Raw genomic sequence first — 23,678 nt, forward strand, 5'->3', positions numbered from 1 at the left:
AAACCATTTTGTATAATATGTAACATGAAGGCTTAAGAATAGTTTGTTTCATTGATACAAAAAATAGTAGACTGAAGACATCAGATATAGCAAATGTCTTAAGTGTTGGTTTTCTTATTTATGTACTACCCCCCCAGATAATTGTATTAACAAATGTTTACGATTTTTTCCAAAGAAGACTCGCCAGTCTTCCTCTGTTAGCTGGTCACCCCTCTAAGACTTACTTTGATTCGAGGATGCTATGCCTTAAGACATTTTTAAAAGCAATATTATAAAAAGTTCCATCATTTAATTTAACAAACAAACCTTGGTTTGTTGGTAGTCTAAGACTTTCAAAGACAGGAGAGACAATTGAATGGGTAATAAGGTTAAATGATTAACTATATCAGTTGTTATAAACCTCATGGTGGTGAAGTTTCAGTGGTACTGTGATCATGTCAGTGATCTAAGCAGAACAGGAGTTAAGCACCAATCTGTACCATTAAACGTTGACGTACTGAAGTTTAATAACACTTTGTCTTTCCCATTTCATTCTCTCAGGCACGTTGTACATGCTGTAATTCTAAAAACATTACTCAAATCAGGATTTTTTTATATATAAAATGAAGAAAGCGATGGTCACAGTAACCAGTAACGCAATGAGACATTTCACATGCAACTCACATACTTTATTTTAACTTTTTATAAACACCATGGTGTTGGAAGATAAAACACAATATTTGGGGATCTGTCAGACTGAGCTTAAAATTACATAACAAAATTATGTTGCCAATCTTAAAACACTTAAAGATGAAAACAAATGAAACTGAATGTTAAGGGACTACATTATCACCACACAACTGTATTTAAAGGTCACCTAATATACTGTTTTTCATCAATATATTATAGGTCTCAGATATATACAAAACATGTCTCTGAAGTGTTTGGCTCCAAACACCAAACAGATAAGTGTAGCATCCCATAATCCCCTCTGTTTCAGCCCTGTTCCAAAAGTGCTGATTCTCTGTCTGTTACTTTAGATGAAAATAAGGAGCCACTCCCCACGCCCCTCTGAGAGATGTTTGGTTAAAAAGAACACAATGGTGCTCTAGGAGGATATTCAGGTAATAAGGGGGGGGGGGGGGGGGGGTTACCTTGGTTGGTGATTGGCTAATGGTTACACAAGCCAAAACAATGTTATGACATCATAAAGTGGCCAAAATCTGATCAGCTCATTTTCAGACAGGTTTTTATGTAAATGGATCTTGACAAAAAGGGAGCGAATCTTTTTTCCTGAAAGTTTCAGAATCTCTTTACACAGAGGGGACACATGTTTATGTATAAAATACATGAAAACGTGGATTTGCATAATAGGTGACCTTTAAAGATTGACCATTTATACATATAAATTCAAAAAAAGGAAATAAAACCAACACACATCCAATACACCAAAGGGATAGCAAGAACTAGAATCCCCTACTAAGAAATGTCTACGAAAATAGTTTACAGCTCCATTATCCCAAAATATATTTGTTTTTTTAAACAATTGTCCTTTGCTAGTGAAATCACCGACACACGCACGCACGCATGCACGCACGCACGCACACACACACACACACACACACACACACACACCCTTGTCTGTAATTCTTATCTTTAGATTTGTTGTTGTTGTTAATAGTGCTCTGCTCTCTCAAAAAGCATCACATGTGATAAAGACTATACTCATGTGAAGGTTAGTAATTATCTTCCTTTTGAAAAGACAGGCTAGGCATGGATCATCTAAACTCGGGGTCACTCTGAGCTCCCCCCTGTCTCTCGATCTTTGTCAAGACACTTTTCCTATTCCCTGCATCTCTCATGGGGAGGATCATTCATCAAGGCTGTCTAAACAGCATGGTCACCCCATTATAAGGGACTCTTCAGGTCAGACATCCTGGTAGGAGATATTCAAACGGTTGCATATCTGCATCTGCCCGTCAAAGCCATGCCTTGTATTTTATGTAATTATATGTTATGTTGTTTTTATGCAATGTGTTCTCATTTCGAGGAACCTGGTAGAAGCTTGTCAGTGTTCTTCCACCCACAGCTGGTTTTGCTTGTTTTGTGAATATCAGAATTACTGGCACTAGGGCAGAGACGCCTGGTGGTGTACTCATCGGATCCAATGTTTTCCCCATCTTAAAGGGGCAAGGAGGATGCTAATGACAGTTACAGGTGTGTCTTTGTGTGTGTGTGTGTGTGTGTGTGTGTGTGTGTGTGTGTGTGTGTGTGTGTGTGTGTGTGTGTGTGTGTGTGTGTGTGTGTGTGTGTGTGTGTGTGTGTGTGTGTGTGTGTGTGTGTGTGTGTGTGTGTACATTATGTGGAATTATTCATTCGATTGCATTCTGCAAACTTATGACTTGATCCTACACACTTATCTTAAAAAACACTGAATCGGCATCATTAGAGTAAATTCCATTAAACTAATATAAGTCAAATGTAACTTATATAATGTAGTGTATTATTCTCTACTGTAAGAGTGTAATATCAATAGATGTATATGTGGATTAAAGAGCAGATGCCTAAATACCTTCAAACCTTAGAAACTGAAGAACTATTGACATTAATGAAGAAGATTCCATGAGGACCAATCTGGTCCTCAGACCAATCTGATTAAATAAAGGTTTGAAATGAAATGAAATGAAATGAAATGAAATGAAAGGATGGCTTACCGACAATGTTACAAAAAAGTACTGCTGTAAAGTAACCAATAATATTAATAATAAGACGTTCACAAGTTATAACTGTCCCCACTGTTTAAAAAACAGAAAACATAGGTTTGTCAATAGTTCCGTAATTATAATCAATTTACAGAAATATCATGGTTAAAGGAAGGAATATGTGGTTATTTATTTTTAACATTTTCACAAGTTGCAGTTGATGCACAGATGGATGCCTTCAGTGCTGCTCTCCTCTTCACATAGTCCTGTAGGCTGCATAGCATAGACTCTGCATAGAACACTTTGAGAGGAATAGATTGCAGTAACCAGCCCTGTATGCACACACAAACACACACACACACACACACACACACACACACACACACACACACACACACACACACACACACACACACACACACACACACACACACACACACACACACACACACACACACACACACACACACACACACACACACACACACACACACACATAATCACAGGGATAATCAGTCTCTATTTGGCATTATCAGATGGCAAGCTAGAAGCTAGTCGCTAAGTCTTACCAGAACTATGTGACAGACACTTCCGTTTGTTTTGTCTCCAGCTCGGAGGTACTGCAGGGAGCTTTTTACAAACTCTTCTGGTGACAGAGTCACTACGTTGGTTTGTTGGTATGCTGTCATTCGAGTGGAGACCCCAAATGGAGCCACTGCCTGAGAAAAATAGAGACAGCATATAAAGAAAGAGGAAGCTGTTAAAATATTTCTAAAACCACTTTAATGTTGACAACAACGCACTCCTTCTTCTTTTGATTAAACATAAATACATTGAGGGTGAGTCTCTATCAAAGTACCTGTATAATAATCCCTTTATCTTTGTATTCTGCTTGAAGACCTTGAGAGAATCTCTCCACAAACACCTATAAATTATAAAAAAATAAATTACAGCTGAGTGATCAAACGACGTGAGATCGAGATACTAGAGGTTCAGATGCAAGACTGTTCTTACCTTAGATGCTGCATATAGGGTGTACAGGGGGAAAGGAATGGAGGCAACTCCAGACGAAATATTCAAAATGACCCCCTTACCCCTGTAGAGGCAGACAAAAACGATTTGGTCTTGCATTTTTACCAACACTCAATGAAAATAATGCATGTTAGGATTTTATCACATCACATCTAAAGGAGAAAAATAAAGGTAGGAAACCTGCTCTCCATGCCTGGAAGGATTATTTTGCACATCTGAGGAAAAAAAGAATAAATCAAATATGGGACAATGTAAGGGTAAGTTCATTTGGATGAAAACAAAGAATCCATCACTTGTACTCACAAAATATTGGATCTTTTTTTTTGTACCCAGTAAAGAGTTTTTGACACTACACACCAGTCACTAAGCGGTAAACATTACATTGTAACTTAGAGTTATTTTGCTGAAAAATTGCAATTACACTCCTACCTTTGCCATGGTTTTCACATTGCAGTTTATCACTGTTGTGATTGTCTGAAAACGTGAATAAACATGTATAAGTGGTGTTGATAATGAAGGGAAAGAGAATACTGGGGTGAAAAAGATAAAGTTATATATTTTTTAAAAAGGGCTTCTTAAAAAAACGTTACATTACTTATTACCTGTCAAAGACATTTATCAGGAATACTGGGGCATAAATTGACAAAACACTTTGTCTTGTTTTATGATGAAAGTAATGCATTATACACATTAAGAGCTAAAGGATACATGCAATTAATTTTTGTGTGTATCACTTAAGGTTAAATATATTTGTTGACCTGGTCCAGCTGTGCAGTCTCAAGGAATTTGCAGGGGATGAAGCTGGGCAGCATTCCAACATTATTGACTGGGGAACAAAAAAAACATCTGCTTTGAAACAGGGAAGGAATCTGAAGATATTATGTTTCTTGTGTATTTGGAAGCTGTTAATGTTTCAATCATACAATCACTACATGTAGTTATACAAAATAAATATTCCAACCTAAAACCCCAATGTCGAGGCTCCTAATCTGATCCTCGATTTCACTGAAGACGTTGTCCTTCATGAAGTCTGTTACAATGACTTTCACCCGCTGCCCTGTGGTATCAACTAAAAGGAGAACATGTAGGGTCAGCATACACTATACAATGTTTATTTGATCACAGTTTTAAAAGCAACAAAAAAAGCATTTATAGACAGTTTTTACCTATTTCTTCAGCCAACTGGTCCAGTGTTATTTTAGTTCTGCTCATGATTACCACGTTCATCCCTTTCTCAGCCAGCTGAGGGAAGAAATGTTGCAGTGATGAGCGGTTGGAGACATGAAAAATGTGCAGTTGCCAGAAAAGAATGAGCAGATGTGCATAAAATAGTACATATCTTAAACTGCATAATGTTGTGGGTAATAAATAAATAGATACAACCTTTGTTACAAAGTGTTGAAAATAAAAGTATGTAAAAAACAAAAAACGCTACCCACAAAATGTTAAGATGTGTGTTTGTTTTCTCTTAGTTATTATGTTTAACTTTGGTGTCCTATACTACAATAAATAAATGATATGCAAAGACAAGCAGGGCTATTTAAAGAATCACTTACTGCAAATGCATATGCTCTTCCTATTCCCTCTGAAGCACCAGTCACCACTGAAACAGGGATGCAGGGTTTAGTAAAATAAATGTATTAGTTATCATATTCTCCTGCAGTTTCCATTCTTTCCATTCCTAACGCCATGTGCACTGTGAATCAGAGCTGCATTACACCCGCTCTCTTCCTCTGCTGGCAGACAAGTCCCAGGATTGTATTTGTGTTTGTTTACACTACCAACCCATCCTGTTCTAACAGGTTGTACTAATACAACATGTTCCTCAGTTCTGATAAGATATTTGCGTTAAACAAAGAGGAACTGTTTGTTTCTGAGTTCTTCTTTCCCATCACCTCCTGACCCTGATTACAAAGATCATTGGTTCTTTTACTCTTTTCAGACATTAAGTAATGGGCATGGCACCATTACTTATTTTAAAACGGTAAAGACTGTTTTGCAGGACTGTGATGTAATAATAAATCATTGTGGGGAAAAGCAAATGTTTTGAGTTCAAAATATAAACTCAATGCTCTTTGTGCACAGTCCTTACAAAACAGTGTTGGATGACAACACTTCTCACCACACAAACCACTGTTGATACTACTACTTAAAAACATGTCAAAAGTGTTACTGTGCAGCATCTCAGGTGCTGTGATAATAAACTGGACAGTTTTAATTGCCAATGTTTAAAAAAAATATAATCTTTTTTCACACAGATATAAAATACATATTCTAGTCCCTATTGAAAACAGTTTCTCAGTGCCAGAAAAGGGTTTCCTAGTTCCCAGAGTTACAATGTTGTATGCTGATCACCAGTGAGATCACCAGTGACAACAAAACAAATACAAAACAAGGACATTTCCTTTTGGACGCCCCTATGGTAGATAAACATGATCAACTTGACTAAAGACTGAGTCACTAATCAGGATAAATATAAACATCAGAGTAAACATGGAAAAAAGGTGGAAAAGATGGTACCCAGCTACGTCCGACCATGCACATGGACGGACAAGCAATACCATATCTGTGTCGTGAATATGAGTTTCTCATCAGGATAGGTTTCATTCATCACTTTGTTGGCTCTCTGTTGTGACTCTGCTTTCTGTCTGGTGGAGGTTTTTCAAATATAAACATTGGATTGAACACTCAGGTTAAAAGATGGGCACTGGCTACAATCTGGATATCCACAATTACGCAAATATATTTCTAATTGTCAGGACAAGTAAGAATAAAGAAGGCAGCGTGTATAGAGCCTAGAACATACTGTTCCGGTGTCTGTATTCCTCTGTGCTGGAATGGAATGAAAGTGGGCTTGAGAAAGTAAGATCAGCCCATATTGCCTGTGTTTTTATTGAGCTTTTTTAAGCACTGTGAGAGACTGAATTACCTCTTCAGAAGATTCTAAAGAGAGCTTTGTAATTCAATGAGACTACCCTGGGACCTGCAGAGGAATGTTTTTGGTTTAATTAAAATGCACTGACACTGTCCTCAAGTTAGTAGGAATCCTACAAGTGTGATTCCTTGCAACAGCTGGTAAAAGTACTAATATTTTCCTAATTGTAATAAATCCCTTCTGTCATATTACCCTTAATGCATTTCCATCACAAAAATGATACAGGCAGTTTATACTGCTGTTCAAATTGTTTGGTGTGTTTGTTATTTTCTTATTCACAGTTCATAAATATACAATCACTATTATTTAACTAAAACCACATTGCCAGTAAGCATTTGGCAAGTAAGCCAAGAATAAAATGTTCTTTCATATGTGTCACTCAAGCAGCAATATGTTGGATGAAAAACATTGATCTTTTTTCTGTTAGCAGCTGCAAGCAGTTGAACCATGAGTATTCTCACATTACAAAACAGTTGAAGGGAAAGTCAGAACTTGCCTCTGCTCGAGCATTAAACAAGTGTAATCTTGTGCAACAGAGAAAGGTATACACTAGTCTGAAAAATTGAATCTGTTCCTGATCTTTTACGGCTATACAGCCACAGTTAAATTTGCATGCACAGGCCTATTTGGACACTTCACACATAGCAATGTACTCATAACACCATAATAATTACACAATTACAAATGTTGAGCTTGATCACCGAAGTATAGTTAAAAGTGTGACTTCCAGGCAATGCCCTTCCCCCTGTCTTTCACCTCTGTATCTCAAATAAAGACACTCTTTGGCCCACATAATACCTTTAAAAAGGGTCACTGACAACTTATGTCCCAGCATTTATTATCCACTATATGACTTATGGTCTAACATAAATTAGAGAACATGCACATACAAACAGCTCACCTGCCCACTTTCCCAAAGAGGTAAAAAAAGACTGTGACAGTGGAAACCATATTTTTGGGAAAAGCATCCTACTGAAAAGCAGCAGTTTTACTCCATAGCAGACAACTACTGCAGCACCAAGAGTGATGAAAAACAATTCCATTAAATCCATACTTGTCCTGCAAAACAAACAATACTGGCTTAAGCCTCTAGGTTGATGTCTGCTCTGAGTGATCTACCTAAAATAAAGCAAGACGGAATGAATAGAATAAATCAGCAGGAGGACACTCCCATTCCTCCCCCCCACCACAGAATTCTAAACTCAAACACATAAATACTATGTAAATTTCCCTTAAAAAATTATGAAATGTTGCATGGAGAATTGCAGGCTGCCAATAAAACTAATAGTTAAAAAAAAATCCCTATGATACAAATTTCAGATTTTGGGCTATTTGACAAGAAGCACACACTACGGTCACCTGGCTGCACAGCTGTTTTCTTTTAATCACTTAAAAACACTTGACTATTTTGTAATGCCTTCAACGTTGATACCCTTTTACCTGCCCTTCTATGAATTATGTTGCTAAAGTATGCATGCTCAATGACCTGTAGGCTACTTTGGTTCTGTGCAAAGACACAAATGCAAGGGATATGCCTGCAACCCTTGTTTATAATAGGCTACTATTAAACCCCTTCTTGAGTATTGTATTTTTTTTTCTTCTTCCTTTATTTATTCAAGAACATATGTGAACATCATACATTTTGGATTCAAACAAAGTTGACAGATACAGCATATGGCTTCATTCATTCATGACGAAGCACGCCTGCCAAACCTAACGCGTCATCACTGCGCGCCTGCTGTGTTGCTCGCGCCATTCCTACAAGCGTGTGTTTCCATCTCCCATTACACTACCATTGGCAGAGCTTTAGCAGCCACAACAACACCACCGATTCTGTTTTCTGCAGTCATTCTTTAAGGTAAGTCTCGTTTTATGTTTCTATTTTGAGACGTTTGTTTGAGGACGTTATTTAGCATCACAGACATTGTGGGCCCTTGGTTCTCTGTTGAATAAGTTAAGCCAGCTAGCAAAGTTAGCTTTGGTGTTTGCACCATTTGGAAACTCAGTGTCGCACCTTTCATGGGGTTGTTTTATTTAAATTGTAGATGACACGCAGAGAGGGCCAGTAAAGAAACATGGTGGGTCTAATGAAGTCAAAAATTAATCAAAAATAATGAAAATGTACTGGAACAGTTGCTGGTTTCTTCTGACAGCCTACCACTGAGCTTGTTTTGGTTCTCTCTGCGCTTCAAAACCCAAATATGATAGTTGATAGACACGCTTCCTTTCATATGGGGTTGTGTCATTTTAAATGCGTAATACATCCATGCAAACACTTACTACAGTCATACAGAGGAAACCATTTTCTAAACGTTTGTATGCCTATATACCCGTGGACCCATATAGCTGCACTTATATTGTAATATGGCCCGACAGAGGTTGAATTGGCTTTGCTGATATCAATCTTAGCCGCTTCGTAGATAATGACATCAACATTTAGCCTGATGAGCTAGCTGATGAAGTTCTGCTGCCGCTAGCTTACTTCTTCACCCAGCCATCATCTGACAACTAGGTTAGCTAGTGTTAGAGGGCATTGCATGGGCAAAACACCATATTGAGCTAATATTGGACAACAGCCTCAAAACATTGATGATTTAAGAGGTTAGTTCAGACAAATGTAGCTAGAATATTGCAATAGCAATAACGTGTTAGTTGTACCTTGTATAGTAGAATGCCAACTTTAAATGTTTAACAGGTTGTATATTGCTTTAACAAATCTATAAAGCAGGCAATATTTCTTACATATTTGATCAGGGTACACGCATTACTGACCTGATGAAAACACAGTATGTAGTGGAAATGAAAGGTGTGACATAATGTGCTTTATTTTTGAAAACACTCTTTATAAGTGTTTTCAAAGTTTACTTGCTTCGGTTTGCTCAATTCCTGGATGCCTTTGGGACCTTGATTGTTATTTGCTCCCTTGAAACACTAAACAATTGAGCCAAGATAGCCTGATATTATTGTTGACTACATCAAATAAATAAAAAACAAAAACATAAAGTAACCCAAAACAACTGTATCTCCTTAACCATGATATCACACACATTTAGGCTATGTGTCGTCTTTGGAATAATGTAATAACTAATATGATATTTGGGTTCCTAGAAACTTGAATACATGCTTGTCCAGGTTTCTGAAACCAGGATCTGATGGTTACATGCCAGAATGTATAACCGGGACAGCCTATCCCACCAAAATATTAGCACACATGTGAATTGAATGTAATCATTTTTGCATTATCTTTGGCAGGTGAATTTGTATCTCTTCTGATATCACCAGAGACAGAGGCTGGTACTTCTCTTGCTTCATTCACACTTTATAAACTGAACACAATTTTACAGTCTATCTCTGCCTATTGAAACAATCTGTGCCTGTTCGAAGGCCATATATTTGGCCAAAGGACTGCTATTGTATTTCTGTTGAGTGACCAAACTAATTCACATGGATTTCTGGAAGCTCCCAATAGATCATGGTGCTGGACATTTGTTTCTGTGCTGCAGATGGCAGCCTTGCTCTATATTTACACACACTCTTAATGAAAGTTCACTGAGGATAACTCACTCGACGGTCCCACATTACCTCTACTGGTCTCACAGATGACTGTCGCTTATTTAGATGATATGGCTGTTGAAAAGAGAACTGTGTTTTTAACATAGCTAGTGTCTGGATTACTTCTCAGCTCCTGATTGCTATATCCTTTAATGATTATTTGACAGACAGAAATAATGTTTTTCTTTTGTAGTTATAACATTTCTCACTCTTGTCAGATATACTCTCTGAAACAATTGGGAACGCACTGAAAGCTGACGAAGAGAAGTTAGCAGTATTTTGTAAAAGATATTATCGATTTTCTTTTATTCTCATCAGTTATCCTTTTTTTACAGCTAGGACCTCAATGATAAAGGATTTGTTATCCTCATTATGTTGACTTCTGTTCTTGTCTTTATTCCAAAGATTTATTTGTGATTTTAATACTGCTTGATATATAATAACATGGGGGTGAGAAGATAAAACCAGACAAAAAGACTGACAATCTTTGTTGATTAGTTTTGACTGCCTTTCATTTTAAATGTTCTTCTGATGTTTATCCCTACGGTTAAACTTTAAAAAAAAAATGTTGTTCTTCCTCAAATCAGAATGAACTTCACACAAAAACAATGAAACTCTTCTCTTGTCTGTTCCTTCCTCCTCCCCCCCCGCCTCTCATATTCCCCTGCAGATATCCATCGATGGATATGGACAGTGCCAGTTCAGTGGTGCTGCAGGCCTTAACCCAAGCTACCAGTCAGGACACGTCTGAGCTGAAGCCTGCGGAGGAGCAGCTCCGACAGTGGGAGACGCAGCCAGGCTTCTACTCCGTCCTCCTGGTGAGGGTGCTCTCAAATGAGTAGAATAAATCTACTAACAAAACTTTAATGAGTGGTGTATGGTACATGAAATCAGGACAATGTTGGGTTTATGCTCTTTTCTGTAGCACTAGTTTTTTTTAAGTAACTTTAAGGTGGGGTAGGTAAGTTTGAGAAAGCGGCTCGAGATACACTTTTTGTTATATTCCATGGAATGCTCTTAACATCCCGACAGCAAAGCATCTTAAGTGCTTTGACAAAAAATCCATACAAAAATGTCCTCTGTGGAAGCCGTAGTGCTGTAAAAAGCACGACCAATCATCTGAGCCGGCCCGGCTAAAATAACTGGATGGCCTACCTGCCTGTCAGCCTTCCATCTGTGCACAAACTTATCTCGTGGCCTCATTGGTCATGTGCACGTTCGTGTGTGTTGGAGGAGGGGCTCTGTAAGGAAGTGGCAGATTTGTTCCGGTTGTGTATTTTCAAATTCTAGCACACTCGAGCTGGTTTTTCCAAAAGTACCTACCCCAGCTTTAATTCAAACAATCATAAGAGAGTTTTTCCAATCTGCACAATAACTCTTATCACAGAAACACAAGATAGTGAGAGGTTGGGGAACACGGAATAAGAAGGTATTGTAGGGCAGGCAGCTAAGAATTTATTTGTGTACTAATAGTAAAATATCCATTGAATCGTTTTTATTTAAATGTATTAATTAAGATGTTTTAAACACTGGTTGTATTTTACAGTGTTTAAGAAGTATGTTAAAGTCAGAGAAATATAATAATTGAACAAAGCTTAGTGTTCTGTCTTTTTCCCTGCCCTAAACAGCACATAACATTTGTTGTATATTAATCACACAGCTTATGTTGATCCTTAAAGGAATATTAAAAACAAATTTTTTAGGAAATGTGTTTGTTAACTATCTCAGCCAGGTGTAAATGAGGAGATGGGTTTCAGTTTTGTCTCTGTTCATTCAGTAGAGGAATTGGCCCAGTTCTGCCCAGCTGAGCATAGAGCCCAACTCCATTCATAGTAACATGTATTATTTTCTATATGTTTATCCCTAAATACATCATGCAAAAATCGTGTCGAGACATTGTTTTGTCGAGCATAGACTGAGCTGTCACACAGTATTATACTGAGTCTGTCCTTGCCTGGTATTACCCATTTGTGCGTGTTTATCTTTTCTCCATAGAATATCTTCAACAACCACATGCTGAATGTGAACGTCAGGTGGCTCGCTGTGCTGTACTTCAAAAATGGCATCGACAGATATTGGAGGAGAGTAGCGCCTCAGTAAGTGCCTGCTTGTCCCTCATGTTGACATATGACTGTCAGCCTTACTCTCTTCCTCTCCATCAGAGGCTTCTTCTTCTTCTTCTTCTTCTTCTTCTTCTTCTTCTTCTTCTTCTTCTTCTTCTTCTTCTTCTTCTTCTCTCTTCCACTGCTCCTCTTTATTCTCCCCTTCCTCATTCAATCTCACTGCCTCTATTCAACAGTCTTAATCTCTCTGCCTGTTTTTGAGGCTTTGTCATTTTCCTCAGATCTTTTTTTGTCACAGATTTGTAGTTTTTGCAGTTTTCTCTTCACTCTCTGATTCGATCAATATAGCTTACGTCTGCAGTTCTGCCCCCTTCACTTTTCACAGCTTTATTGTCATTATTTTTTTTACCTTTCATCCTGATTATTCATATCTCTTTTGTATTTTGTCTGATGGAAGATCGCTTATCGCCTGTCTTTGGGTACCTGGCTGGCTGGCTTTTGTTACATTTGCTCTTAAATTCAGCAGTTGGACAGAGGTAATCAGCTCTGCCTCAGCACGATGGCCACTCTTTGACCACCTTAACGTTATTGCTATTCTTTTCGTTGCTTCTAAAGTTTTCTCCTCTTACAAAAGTGTTTTCCCTTCTTTTAGTAATTAACGCAATTGCTGAAGTGCTGTGCAAGGCCTTTTGTTCAGGGGTTATTTCGGTGATCATTGCCTTTGTCCCATTGCCATTCATCAAGCAGATGGATACAATGTAAGACCATGTGGTGTTTCTACACAAAGCTTACACTGTAACTTACAATAACGTATTGTACGGTTTTAAAATACCTACACAATACGATTACCTACAGTATACCACAATGAATCAAACGTGCTGAAATAGTGTAAAACCCCTTTCTGCAAGAATCTGCACAATGTGCTACGGGGTTTTAAAACATTCCCAGTCCAGGTACAATTGAACGAGTCATTTCATCAATGCAACATCCCTGGATAATGTGAGTCATCATTCCCTTAAAGGGGACCTATCATGCAAAATGCACTTTTGTACGTCTTTTATACATGAATATGTGTCCCCGCTGTTCCAGGGAACTCACCAAGATTCAGAAAACACAACACTCTCTATTTTCCTCCATACCCAAATCTCAACAAAAAAAAGGGCTGCAACGGATCTGATACAGACTGATCCAGATTTGAACACTTTTATGTCGTCACAGAAGTGGCGCTACGGCTATTGGGCCAACTCCACCAATCAGGAGGCATTGCCGTTCGAAAGCGCTGGAGACGTTGTAGTACATATTTCAGGCCACCAGATGGTACTGTTCTCACTGAATCCGAGCATGAAAGGCAGTGTTCAATTGAGCGAAATGAGATAATAAAATGCATGATCTGTTTGGTATTTTGAAAAATAAAAAGTATAAATATGCCTTATATAGGTATGGTCCTACAATATGTTATTCAAAAATAGCATGATAGGTCCACTTTAATGAAAAAGAAGAAGCTGCTATGTTTTGCCTAGATTTGTATTTGACATTGTAGTATTAAAAATAACCACAACAAAGAGTAACAGAAGTTGTAGTTTATTTTACTGACAAAACAGGCACACACTAGTTTATGTTAAAATTTATTTAATTTCTCATCCTATATTTCTCTTAAGCTTGCTTCCCTCTCCAAATTCCCAAAATATATATGTCTGTTTTTACTAATTCCCACGCTCCCCCATAGTAATGCGTCTTCCACCCAGATGTCCTCTCTCCTGCCTGAGGTCACTGCGCATTTCATTCCTCACCTCACTCTTTCTCATATCAAACACTCTCCCACTCCTTCTAGCTTCAGCAGCATCTGACGGAGGCAGAACAGACTCAATTATGGGGAACATTTTATTTTACAGATTGTCAATCCCCCTCTACTGTTTGCAAAACCTCAGGCTCATGATGCAGACTTGGCAATAGGATTTTGAGGAGAGCAGGGTTTATTCAAAGCGTTCTTATGAAATCAGGCAGCTGGCAGGTCCTGCACTATCAGGTTTTATGAAGGGATTTAATTGATCCCATTACAGCTTGGCAGATGGATGTCATAATCATATCTTCCCCATCTTAAGGTATGAGGTTTGCGTGTCCAGAATTTGAGACGCAATTCAAAGTAGTCTCTTTGATCTCTGAGGTTCGAGCGGCATTCGGCGACTGGCACCATATTATCAGTGAAGTTGTGACTCAGCAGTTAGCGCTCTCACCTTGCAGTGGAAGGTTTCAAAACGTGGTTCTTGCTTATGTTTTCTAGCATCCTTATTAAATAAAATCTTGAATCCATTTAGTAAACTTGACCCAACTGTAGCATGACTGTTATAATGGTATATCACTGATAATGAGGTGGTAACAGAGAGTGTTATCCTAACTAATACAAATAATACTCTCCCTCGTTCTTTCTGGATTGTTTACAGTGCATTATCAGAAGAGGAGAAGACGTCATTGCGTGCTGGCCTCATCACAAACTTCAATGAGCCTGTCAATCAGGTTGGTGGAATTTAGTTTGATGTATTCTGATTAAAACAACATTAACTATACAAAAAAAAACAATTTACAAAGTAATGGTTCATACAACTTTTTTTGTCCAATCCCCCTTTTTATTTTCTGTGTTTTACTTCATCAGTGTTTCCAAAACTGTAGTATGCTTAATTTGTTGGGGCCACATCTGCTTATTCAATACATTGGTATTTCAACCACCTTCTGACTATTATGATTTTGCTGATGGCATATAGATTTAGTCGGATCAGACCAGCTGTACCTCCCAAACAAACAGAATGCAACACAGGCAGCCGGGGAAAACGAAATTAATTTTTTGCAGTTCTTATTTTTGTTTTTACTTAATTAAAATGTTAAAAAGTAAGATTTTTCATTAGGGAAAAAAATAATGTTTTTTATCCAACACACGCCATTGTAAACTGTGTCCAGAAGAACCATGATCAACCTCTAAAATAGGTGTATGTAGTCCATTACCTAAAGCCTTTGTTCCGTTTCGGAATGCATTATAGCATCGTCACAGATCACCCTCCTTACAATCCCAACTGCTCTTTAATGGCGGTGTGCCATGGTACGGTGTCTGGGCAGTGAAATATGTTCTCACCCCACCCAATTTACATTGACAAATGTTACGATGGCTTTAATGCATATGTTGCACTAACTCAATCAGAATTGCCCTCAGAATGCCATTCTTAGGTTAAGTGTGACAGCGTGGCCGTTTCTGTGATGATGGAAAGTTTTTGCCACAATAAAAAAATGTGCATGCCTTGAATAACACGATTGAAGCAGCCACTAACCTATTCAATTTCTCTTATTAATCTTTATTGACAACTCTCATTGGACATCTGTTCGAAATTATTATAAATGCATATATGCTAAATATGGCAAATGATCTAAATTGGCTTATGCAAAAAACACAAGTTATATCAATATAATAAAGAATAATGTACGAATGGATGGATAAAGACACTGATTGAGCATATGTAGACATAAAGTTGGTTGTTGGGCCATTGTTTCAACCGTTCTCAGTTCAATGGCGCAGCAAACAAATAATTCAGAATCAAGCGTTGTTTCATACATCAGTCCGAGGGGACACGAGAGGCGGCCCTGAATGTCGGCCATTCATCCTGGTTCCTATAGCTTGTGTATCCCTGAGGGACAGCTGCCAACATCACGATTGATAGGCTCCATATCGCAAGCAAAGAAGGTGCATAAGTCTCAGCTGCTACAGCCTCTCCTCCAACCAATCGGGGTTATACTGTATATGCGAGTGTGGGTGTTTCACTGTCGTGTGGAAAGTTTATATTTATAAGTTCCATAATGCAGGCTAATGTTTTGAACTTACCCAGCTCTTTCAAACGTAATGATTTATTGACAATTACAATTAAATGTGCATGCATATAGATTATTTATCATTCCTTTTAATGAGATTGCTAAGGAGTTTGAAGCATTGAAGCATGCTTTTTATTGACAATGCAATTCATTCTCATTATTTTGTCTTGTTACTGATTGTGGGTTGTGCTGTTAATAATAATGGGGGTCGAATGAGCGGATAAAAAGTGAATACAATGCCATCGTTGCTACATCAATTATTTGAGAATAAAAGAGAAAAACTGCTTCTGTAAAAACAATTAAAGTAAAGTTAGATATATAATAGATTTAAAAGTACTGTTATTAAACAATCCCTTTATCAATATCATTTCCAAGCTAACTGATTTATAGGGTGTCAGGGCCATCATCTTTCTGTCCCCCCACACTGATATAAATTGGTTGGACAAGATATTAGAGAAGCTTATCTGTAAATCACAACACGTTTCAAAATCAAGCCCCATTATAAAGTTATGATCATTGCAGGGGTGCTACGTTAGGCTACATGAGTTTAAACGGTGTTTCTTAAAACAGGGCAAATGATTGTTTATAGGTTGTTACCATCCAGCACCACATATTCAATATGTTGAGACAAATAAACTATGCCTGCTGATTTTACTGGATCTTATTGCTACTATTCTTGTCAACAATAAAACAAAAACATAATAAAAATAAAAAATATATATTAAAGGTGATTTTCAAATACTCAATTCAAACATGTTCTATCAGTAAACGCTATAAACATCTAACTCTTCTAAAGCACTTTAAAAACAACATATTCTGTGTGACTGATTCCATCATTAACAGGCGATGATTACAGGATAGGATGCACTCTACGCTGTATAAATAGGATACTCTATCAATTGAAAGTGTCTTCCTTGTCCAAACTACTCATTTAAAACCACCTTCTGCTGTGTTTATGCTTTGCCTCTGGTCATTTTTCTCTCTCGCTCTGTTTTTCCAACAGATAGCGACTCAGATTGCGGTGCTGATAGCCAAGGTGGCCCGTCTGGACTGCCCCAGGCAATGGCCAGAGCTCATCCCCATTCTGCTGGAGTCTATAAAGGGTCAGGACGGCCTCCAGCAGCACAGAGCGCTGCTAACCTTCTATCATGTCACCAAAACCCTCGCGTCCAAACGTCTGGCACAGGACCGGCGGCTTTTCCAGGACGTAAGTCTATTCTCAACACCTTCTCGACCTAATACCTGAATCAAATTTCTTGCCATTTGTGGTCATTAACCATTCCTCTATGGCTTTTATTGTAACTACCCTTGATGCAGTTGCTTTGCACACCTGAAGACAAGGTGACTTCAGGTCAATAAGTAGAGAAAATAAAACATGAACTCTGTCTACTGAACTTTGCTGCTTTGCTGCTTTTCCCCTCTCTTTTTTTTTCTTCCTCATGTTCTGCCCTCTGACTTTATCATGTTATTTTTTTCCCTAACTGTTTTCCCCCTAAAACCTTTTCGGTATAAAAATAATCTTGACAGTTGCAGGTTTTCAGTTTCAGAAATGTCCTCTAGGAGATGCTGTTTAGCTGCTATATGATACATGTCAGATCTGAGCTGTATGGCCAGATTCCCTGTGCATACCTGTGTGTCGGTTTTCATGCATGATTGGAGCGAGATTGACATGTTTGGGAACAAATGTGTCTGTGTTGTGTGTGTGTGTGTGTAAGAGAGATTGTGTAATAGATACGGTTGTTTGTGTGACTTAACGTAACTTTCAGAGAGGTCGTGAATCAGCAAAGGCTCCCTTTTTTGCCATCTATGGTTTCAAAGAACAGAAGACTTCAGCAGTTGGTCATGAATAGAAAGGGCTTAGGGATATCAAAAAGACCAACAGGGAAAAGACTGAGACAGACATTTAAGAAAATAAAAGTCACAGAGACAGACCAATGGGCTTCAGAGGCAGGGACAGAGACCAAATAGTTGGACGTTGTGCTGATGCATCCTCTGTGCCAAAATGTTTGCCCTTAGGCAATACGAGAAACAAAGGCAGCCTGAGCCTCATTTAACAGTGCAGTTTTTAAATGATGCACTGAGGACTTTGTTGCTAAATGGACCGTGGAGTGCTCTCTCCCCCCCGACAAAACATAACCGACTTGGTGGCCAATGTGTGTGTGCACAGCATGCCAACCATTGTGAAGAGGTGATGAGACGAAAGACAATCCACCTCTGTTCATTTTCATGGATATGGCACACTTCACCCCTTAGTCTATGTTTACGTTTTTAATCTGATGTCTGAATTAAAAATGTAAATGACCTCAGTTTCAGTAGCTGTCATCATTTTTCATATTGATTGTTATGTATATTTTAATCACATTTTCACATTTTGAGGTCCAAATGACGCCCTTTCAATGACGTCATTTTGTTATGTCCTCTTCTTCTGCAATGTGACAGCACATTAGCTGCTTTTTAAGATAAATGTGCAATACATTTAGTCAAGGCATTCTGGCCTGTCTGTGGTCATGCTCTGTTCTCCATCTCAAATATTACACCTTATTGTTCAATCATGGGCTGAAAATAAAACTGTGAAGCTTTGAAACAAGATAATCTTTAGTTTTATATTAAGTTCAACTTGTTTGCTTTTTTAAAGAACAAAGTGATTGGAGTGATGAATGGTACATCAGCCATTTATACACATCAATGCATATGCATCGGACAACAAGTATCTCTTCATTTCCAAGGGTACTCTTTTACCCATTTTAATTTGATGTCACTTTATTTAGCACGGACAGGATACAAGATGTGTTCACGAGTACTTCAGCGTGTGTGTGTGGGGGTTTAAGCGTGTCTTGATGAGTGTGCACACGTCTCTCTAGTCATCTAAAAACAGTCTGTAGACCATGTTGACTGCATCGTGGGAGATGTTGCACTAATGGCAGTATATCAACTAGCTCATGGTTTTACTGGCCCACTCGCTGAGGCTAATGCTGTGAAATCAACTCATTTGCCTGGCCTAGAGCTAAATGGATAGTGGGAGAAAAAGGAAAGAGGGGGTGATTAAGAAGCAGGGAGTGGGGGTGCAGGAGAAAAATGGATTGAGGTTACCAAGGACGGCTGGTGACAGGAGGAGAGATAAAATAAGAATAAGTGACGGTGTTATGAAGAAAATTGAGGCGGCTGTATGCAGGGAGAAGGAGGAAATGAAGGTACACTAAGATACTCAAACGACGACATTTTGGTTACTTTACTGACTTGATTAACACAGAGACAACCGTATAGCTTACATGTACTGTCAATCTTTGTGTTCCTATTGGTAGCAAAAGAGGGGAAATCATCCCACTGGACAGGTGTTCAAAAACAGACTATCAAATAAAAACTGCACTTTTCTTGGATGGCATGCGTTAACAAGGTCTTCCTCCTGGAAAAGGGAATCAGCCTGCAGATGGTGGAAATGGTGTGTTTATAGAAATGTGCCTCTCCGGTGTCTCTGTCTGCAGTTGTTAAAGGGAGCAGAGAAATGCAGCAGAAGGATAAACTAAGGTTTACCAACTGCAATGGTTTCTAGAGATTCAGGGAAAAAAAACAAATTCTCTCTTGAATAATTTGTAAAACATTCATGAAACTCATTAACTGGAGGTCAGATTGTTTTTGTTTTTTTAAATACTGTAACGGAGTGCTTTTCTCTTTGGGGCTGACTTCATTATACAACATTTCAATCTTGATTGACACATTTTTGGTTATCTAAAGAAGAAATAGTTTTAGAAGATATTTTAAAGAAACTGCTGTTGGTGCTGGCACTATTAAACATGCTGGTTGGATGATTGTAAAACACCCACATTTCACCGTTACATTTTGGTGGCACTTTTTGCATTGTAGTAACGCCTTCAGGCTATATACGTGAAGTGTGAAAAACAGAGAATATCTGCTTGATATGAAAATAGAAATTAGTTTGATGTCAGGCTTCAATATTATACAGAACCTCTATGACTGAGAATACCTTGTGCAGTTTAAAAATAAAAAATAATATTTTTCACCAAATGATTTTAATTGTTAATTCGGTACACTAAAATAATCACATTATGGCCTAACGTCCTTTAACTGTTTTTCTGTTGAGGAAACAGAAGGGCAATGACAACACTCAAAGCTCCACAATAGGATACCTATAGACAGATTGTTTTACCTTTGGTATCAATAGGTGGTAGTGCTGCACGATTCTTGCTCAAATGTGAATCACAATTTTCCTCCATAAGAATTGAGATCACGATTCTCACACGATTCTCATCGTTTCAATGAAAATATTTATTGCACTCTTACTCTTAGACTTCACGTGAGTACAATGAATTTAAACGGACAACATTTGTCTCTCTTGTAACAAAAACATAACTTTGTCTTTAGTCTGTAGTAGCTGAATACTGAACAAACATTACTACATTCAAAATGTGGCACCTGGAGCCAACTATTGTGGCTTTAAACAGACACCATCAACATCAAAGTGCTTGACTTAAATCCAAGTCTCAGTTTCTTGTAGCAAAAACATAGAGTAACTAAAATGAATTTGACAGCCAACTGTACAACAACACCAACCTGTTTGTTACAGGAATGTGAATGTGGTCCTTTTTTCGGCACAAGAACAACTTCCCTCTCACTCTCGCCAGAGTCGCCACTGGGATTTTCATCGGTGTTGTTGTCATTGTCCTCGACCTCCTCGTCACTCATTTCTGTGTCACTCATTTCTGTTTTTCTTGTACTACTAGTCGCTCTCGTCACTCTTTGCTAATCAGTGCTAATGCTAACGCTTCTGTAAACATACTGCCGGCTCCTGCCCTCACGTGCTGCAGTCAGAGAGTGTTGCCAGGTATACTTATTATAAGCCACATTGGGCTTATCTTTCTGTAAAGTTGCTTGGTAGTAAGTAATAATGGTTGTTGCGGTTGTGAGCTTGTAGATTTTCATAGATATTTTCAAATAGCCGACCCGACATATATAGGTTTAAAGTGCTCATGTTCTTTTGCGCTTGTTTTCATAGACCTGGTTGCTTATTCCTTCCGCAAAAACTGGCAACACTATTGGCTGCAGCGTTAACACTGCATGAGAGGAGGAGAGACAGACAGAACACTACCATTTGCATGCGATCATGGTACTTTAATGTTAAATGTATAGAGTATATTTGCTTTACATCGTTTAAGTATGATTGACATTGCAAGTTGGTATTATTCAGAAGCAAAATAATAATAATTAAAAAAAAAAAATTAAAAAAAATTCTGCATGGCGTCATAGGATCGCCGTAATTTAGAAATGAGATCGCATAGGTGTCTGAATCGAGATCACAATCTTTTTTCGATTAATCGTGCAGCACTAATAGGTGGTCAAACGTGCCATAGAAGGCCAAATGGCATTCGGGAAACCACTCATGAATCATTTGTAAGTACATCCTGGTGAGCAGCCAGTCGTAGATTCGTCTGTTATCTGTTTAATGCAAGGTGCTATGATGCAAATAAATCTTTCCCGCCTTGCAGTTTTCTGTAAAGACTCTATCAAAGCATATGCTGTGCTGTCAAAGTAGAGATGTATCATTAAGTCTGTCAGATTTTCCCCACTGGTACCCCCAACACAGTTACACTGTCAATGAGTTCTCAGACTAAGTTTCAGTGAGTTTGTCCTCTATCAAGTAATAGGACATCTCTTTAAACATCACATCTAAATCTAAGTGTATCTGACATTCTTATCTGCTTTAACACACTGAGAAACTTTAACATGGTGACGCTGTGTTGTGAATAGTTGCTGAGATGTGCTAGTGTACCTATTTTCTCTTCTGTTTATTTGTTTTATGAAAACACCAACCACTAGAGCATAATCCAAAGCTCATTATTGTGCCATGGCAGATTTATTATATTGTCTGAGCCACTGGGCCACACTACAGAGTTAATGGGACTGAGCGTACTTTCATCTACCTTTTTGCTGATCCTGTTTTGCCTCTACAGGAGAATGCATTCATGGGAGAAAATGTAATTGGTTTGGGCCCAGTGTTATGGCAGTGACTATAATGGGAAGTTCATTTGGAGCCAAATAAGACCTGTGACTCAGACGTGCCTCTTTGCCCTGCTTTTGTTTTGCTCTATATGAGTGTATTATGTGGAAGTGCTTTTGTATTTGCATCTGCATCACGGGAAATTAGCGAGTCTCCGATGTGAAAGGGATGGTTTGCACACATGTAAATCTAGTGTGAAAAATCGTATGCGACTCATGTTCTCACCAGAATGACCTCGAATGCCTGTTAAATGTGATCACTGTTCCAGAATATTTTCATGTGTGATTGACTGTGCTCTTTCTGTGTTTGTTGGCAGCTGGCGTCGGGCATCTACAGTTTTGCTTGCTCTCTGTGGAGCCACCACACCGACACCTTCTTCCAGCAGATCTATGCCAGAGATGAGGCGGCAGCCCTCGGCTCACTGGAGAGAACGCTGCTCTCTCTAAAAGGTAACATTTGCAATCATGCCCATAAACACGACACACCTGCATTCTAATTCACAGAGCTGATTCGGTGTGACTGTCTAGTATTCGACATACTTATCCCATCTTATTCTCCTTCTTCCACCACAAATGTTGTCATGCTACTCTTCCGGCAGCGTTGACACGTAACACACAAAAAACACATCAAAACGTGCGGAATGACCGTGATCGGGTTGCTATGTTTTTATAAGAGATTCGCCGAGCCGTTTTCACGCAAATTGCAGAAAACTGCGATCATTTCTCCCATAGGAATGAATGGGAACTCCTTTTGATCAGAGCTAGAAAAACACCCCACTTTGACCCCATACAGATTCCGCATACTATAATGTAGAACAGAAATTACAAGTTCAAACGGTTCTTGAGACTATGGACTTTATTAGGTCGTCGCAGCTTACGTTTTGTGAAAACTTCACACGGTTTCACATTTTATAATGGGTGTGTATGGGAGAGCTCGTTAATACATAGAGTGACATCACAGCTAGAGGGGAGAAGAGCTGTAAAAGTTCAGTCACACACATTTTCTAGTTTATAAATACAAACTGGTAAGGAAATCATGGCCTCAACAACTGACTGCCCATCCTTTTGCATTGATCACATGATTTAAACTATTAAGAAATCTTAATTAGGATGGCATTTTGTGAACTTCTGGAATTATTCATATGGGCAAGTACTTTGTGAAACTAAATTAAGTGGTGTTTAATTTGCAATTAGTGACATCCTGCATACTGATTGTTTTTGTATCTGCCCCCCCCTCAGTGCTACGCAAGCTGACAGTTTTTGGATTTCAAGAGCCACAACAGAATATGGAAGTGATGGTAAGCCTTAAGTTCAGCTGTGGCTGTTAAGAACCTCTCATAGTTTTTGGAAAGCTGACATTTTTGCTGTGGGTGTTTTGAGATGAAAATGACTCCAATCATAGTGTGCAATATGTGAACGGTCTGGAAGATTGAAAGTTTTTTTTTTGTCTTGCTTCAAATAGAGCAATTCTCCCACTCTGTGCTCCAGTCCAACACCATGAAACTGTTAATTCAATTTAGGATAAATCTCTCTGGTTAAGAAAAACATGAC

At 38.4% G+C, this 23,678-nt stretch overlaps 2 protein-coding genes across 4 annotated transcripts in view; one reads left to right on the forward strand and one right to left on the reverse strand.

Moving 5' to 3' along the window:
* Positions 1-646: 646 nt before the first annotated feature.
* On the reverse strand, positions 647-7,771 carry hsd17b3 (hydroxysteroid (17-beta) dehydrogenase 3). The gene is made up of 11 exons (XM_079686796.1): positions 7,550-7,771; positions 5,270-5,316; positions 4,880-4,955; positions 4,675-4,782; positions 4,472-4,539; positions 4,143-4,187; positions 3,894-3,928; positions 3,696-3,777; positions 3,541-3,606; positions 3,251-3,400; positions 647-3,013 (listed from the first exon to the last, which is right to left on the reverse strand). The coding sequence occupies exons 1-11, from the start codon at positions 7,698-7,700 to the stop codon at positions 2,867-2,869; spliced, it is 975 nt and encodes a 324-aa protein (XP_079542922.1). The 5' UTR covers positions 7,701-7,771; the 3' UTR covers positions 647-2,866.
* A 591-nt stretch (positions 7,772-8,362) lies between these two features.
* The window catches only part of ipo11 (importin 11), a 126,924-nt gene continuing 111,608 nt past the window's right edge, over positions 8,363-23,678 (forward strand). For 2 of the 3 annotated variants that reach the window (XM_079688102.1, XM_079688103.1), the window contains exons 1-7: positions 8,374-8,506; positions 10,871-11,018; positions 12,196-12,296; positions 14,705-14,777; positions 17,119-17,322; positions 22,445-22,577; positions 23,367-23,425. In XM_079688102.1, the coding sequence (XP_079544228.1) occupies positions 10,881-11,018; positions 12,196-12,296; positions 14,705-14,777; positions 17,119-17,322; positions 22,445-22,577; positions 23,367-23,425 (708 nt within the window). In that variant the 5' untranslated portion in view covers positions 8,374-8,506; positions 10,871-10,880. Of the gene's footprint in view, positions 8,507-10,870; positions 11,019-12,195; positions 12,297-14,704; positions 14,778-17,118; positions 17,323-22,444; positions 22,578-23,366; positions 23,426-23,678 lie in introns of all 3 variants that reach the window. The other variant, XM_079688104.1, reaches the window with a different exon arrangement.

This window comes from Notothenia rossii (assembly GCF_949606895.1).
Source record: "Notothenia rossii genome assembly, chromosome: 6".
Lineage (NCBI taxonomy): Eukaryota > Metazoa > Chordata > Actinopteri > Perciformes > Nototheniidae > Notothenia > Notothenia rossii.

Coding starts and splice junctions, on each gene's coding strand:
- hsd17b3 (XM_079686796.1), bottom strand. CDS start 7,700: ATGGATTTAATGGAATTGTTTTTCATCACTCTTGGTGCTGCAGTAGTT. Junction 4,783..4,879: donor CCAGTTGGCTGAAGAAATAG/GTAAAAACTGTC, acceptor TTCTCCTTTTAG/TTGATACCACAGGGCAGCGG. Junction 4,188..4,471: donor AGACTGCACAGCTGGACCAG/GTCAACAAATAT, acceptor TCACGTTTTCAG/ACAATCACAACAGTGATAAA.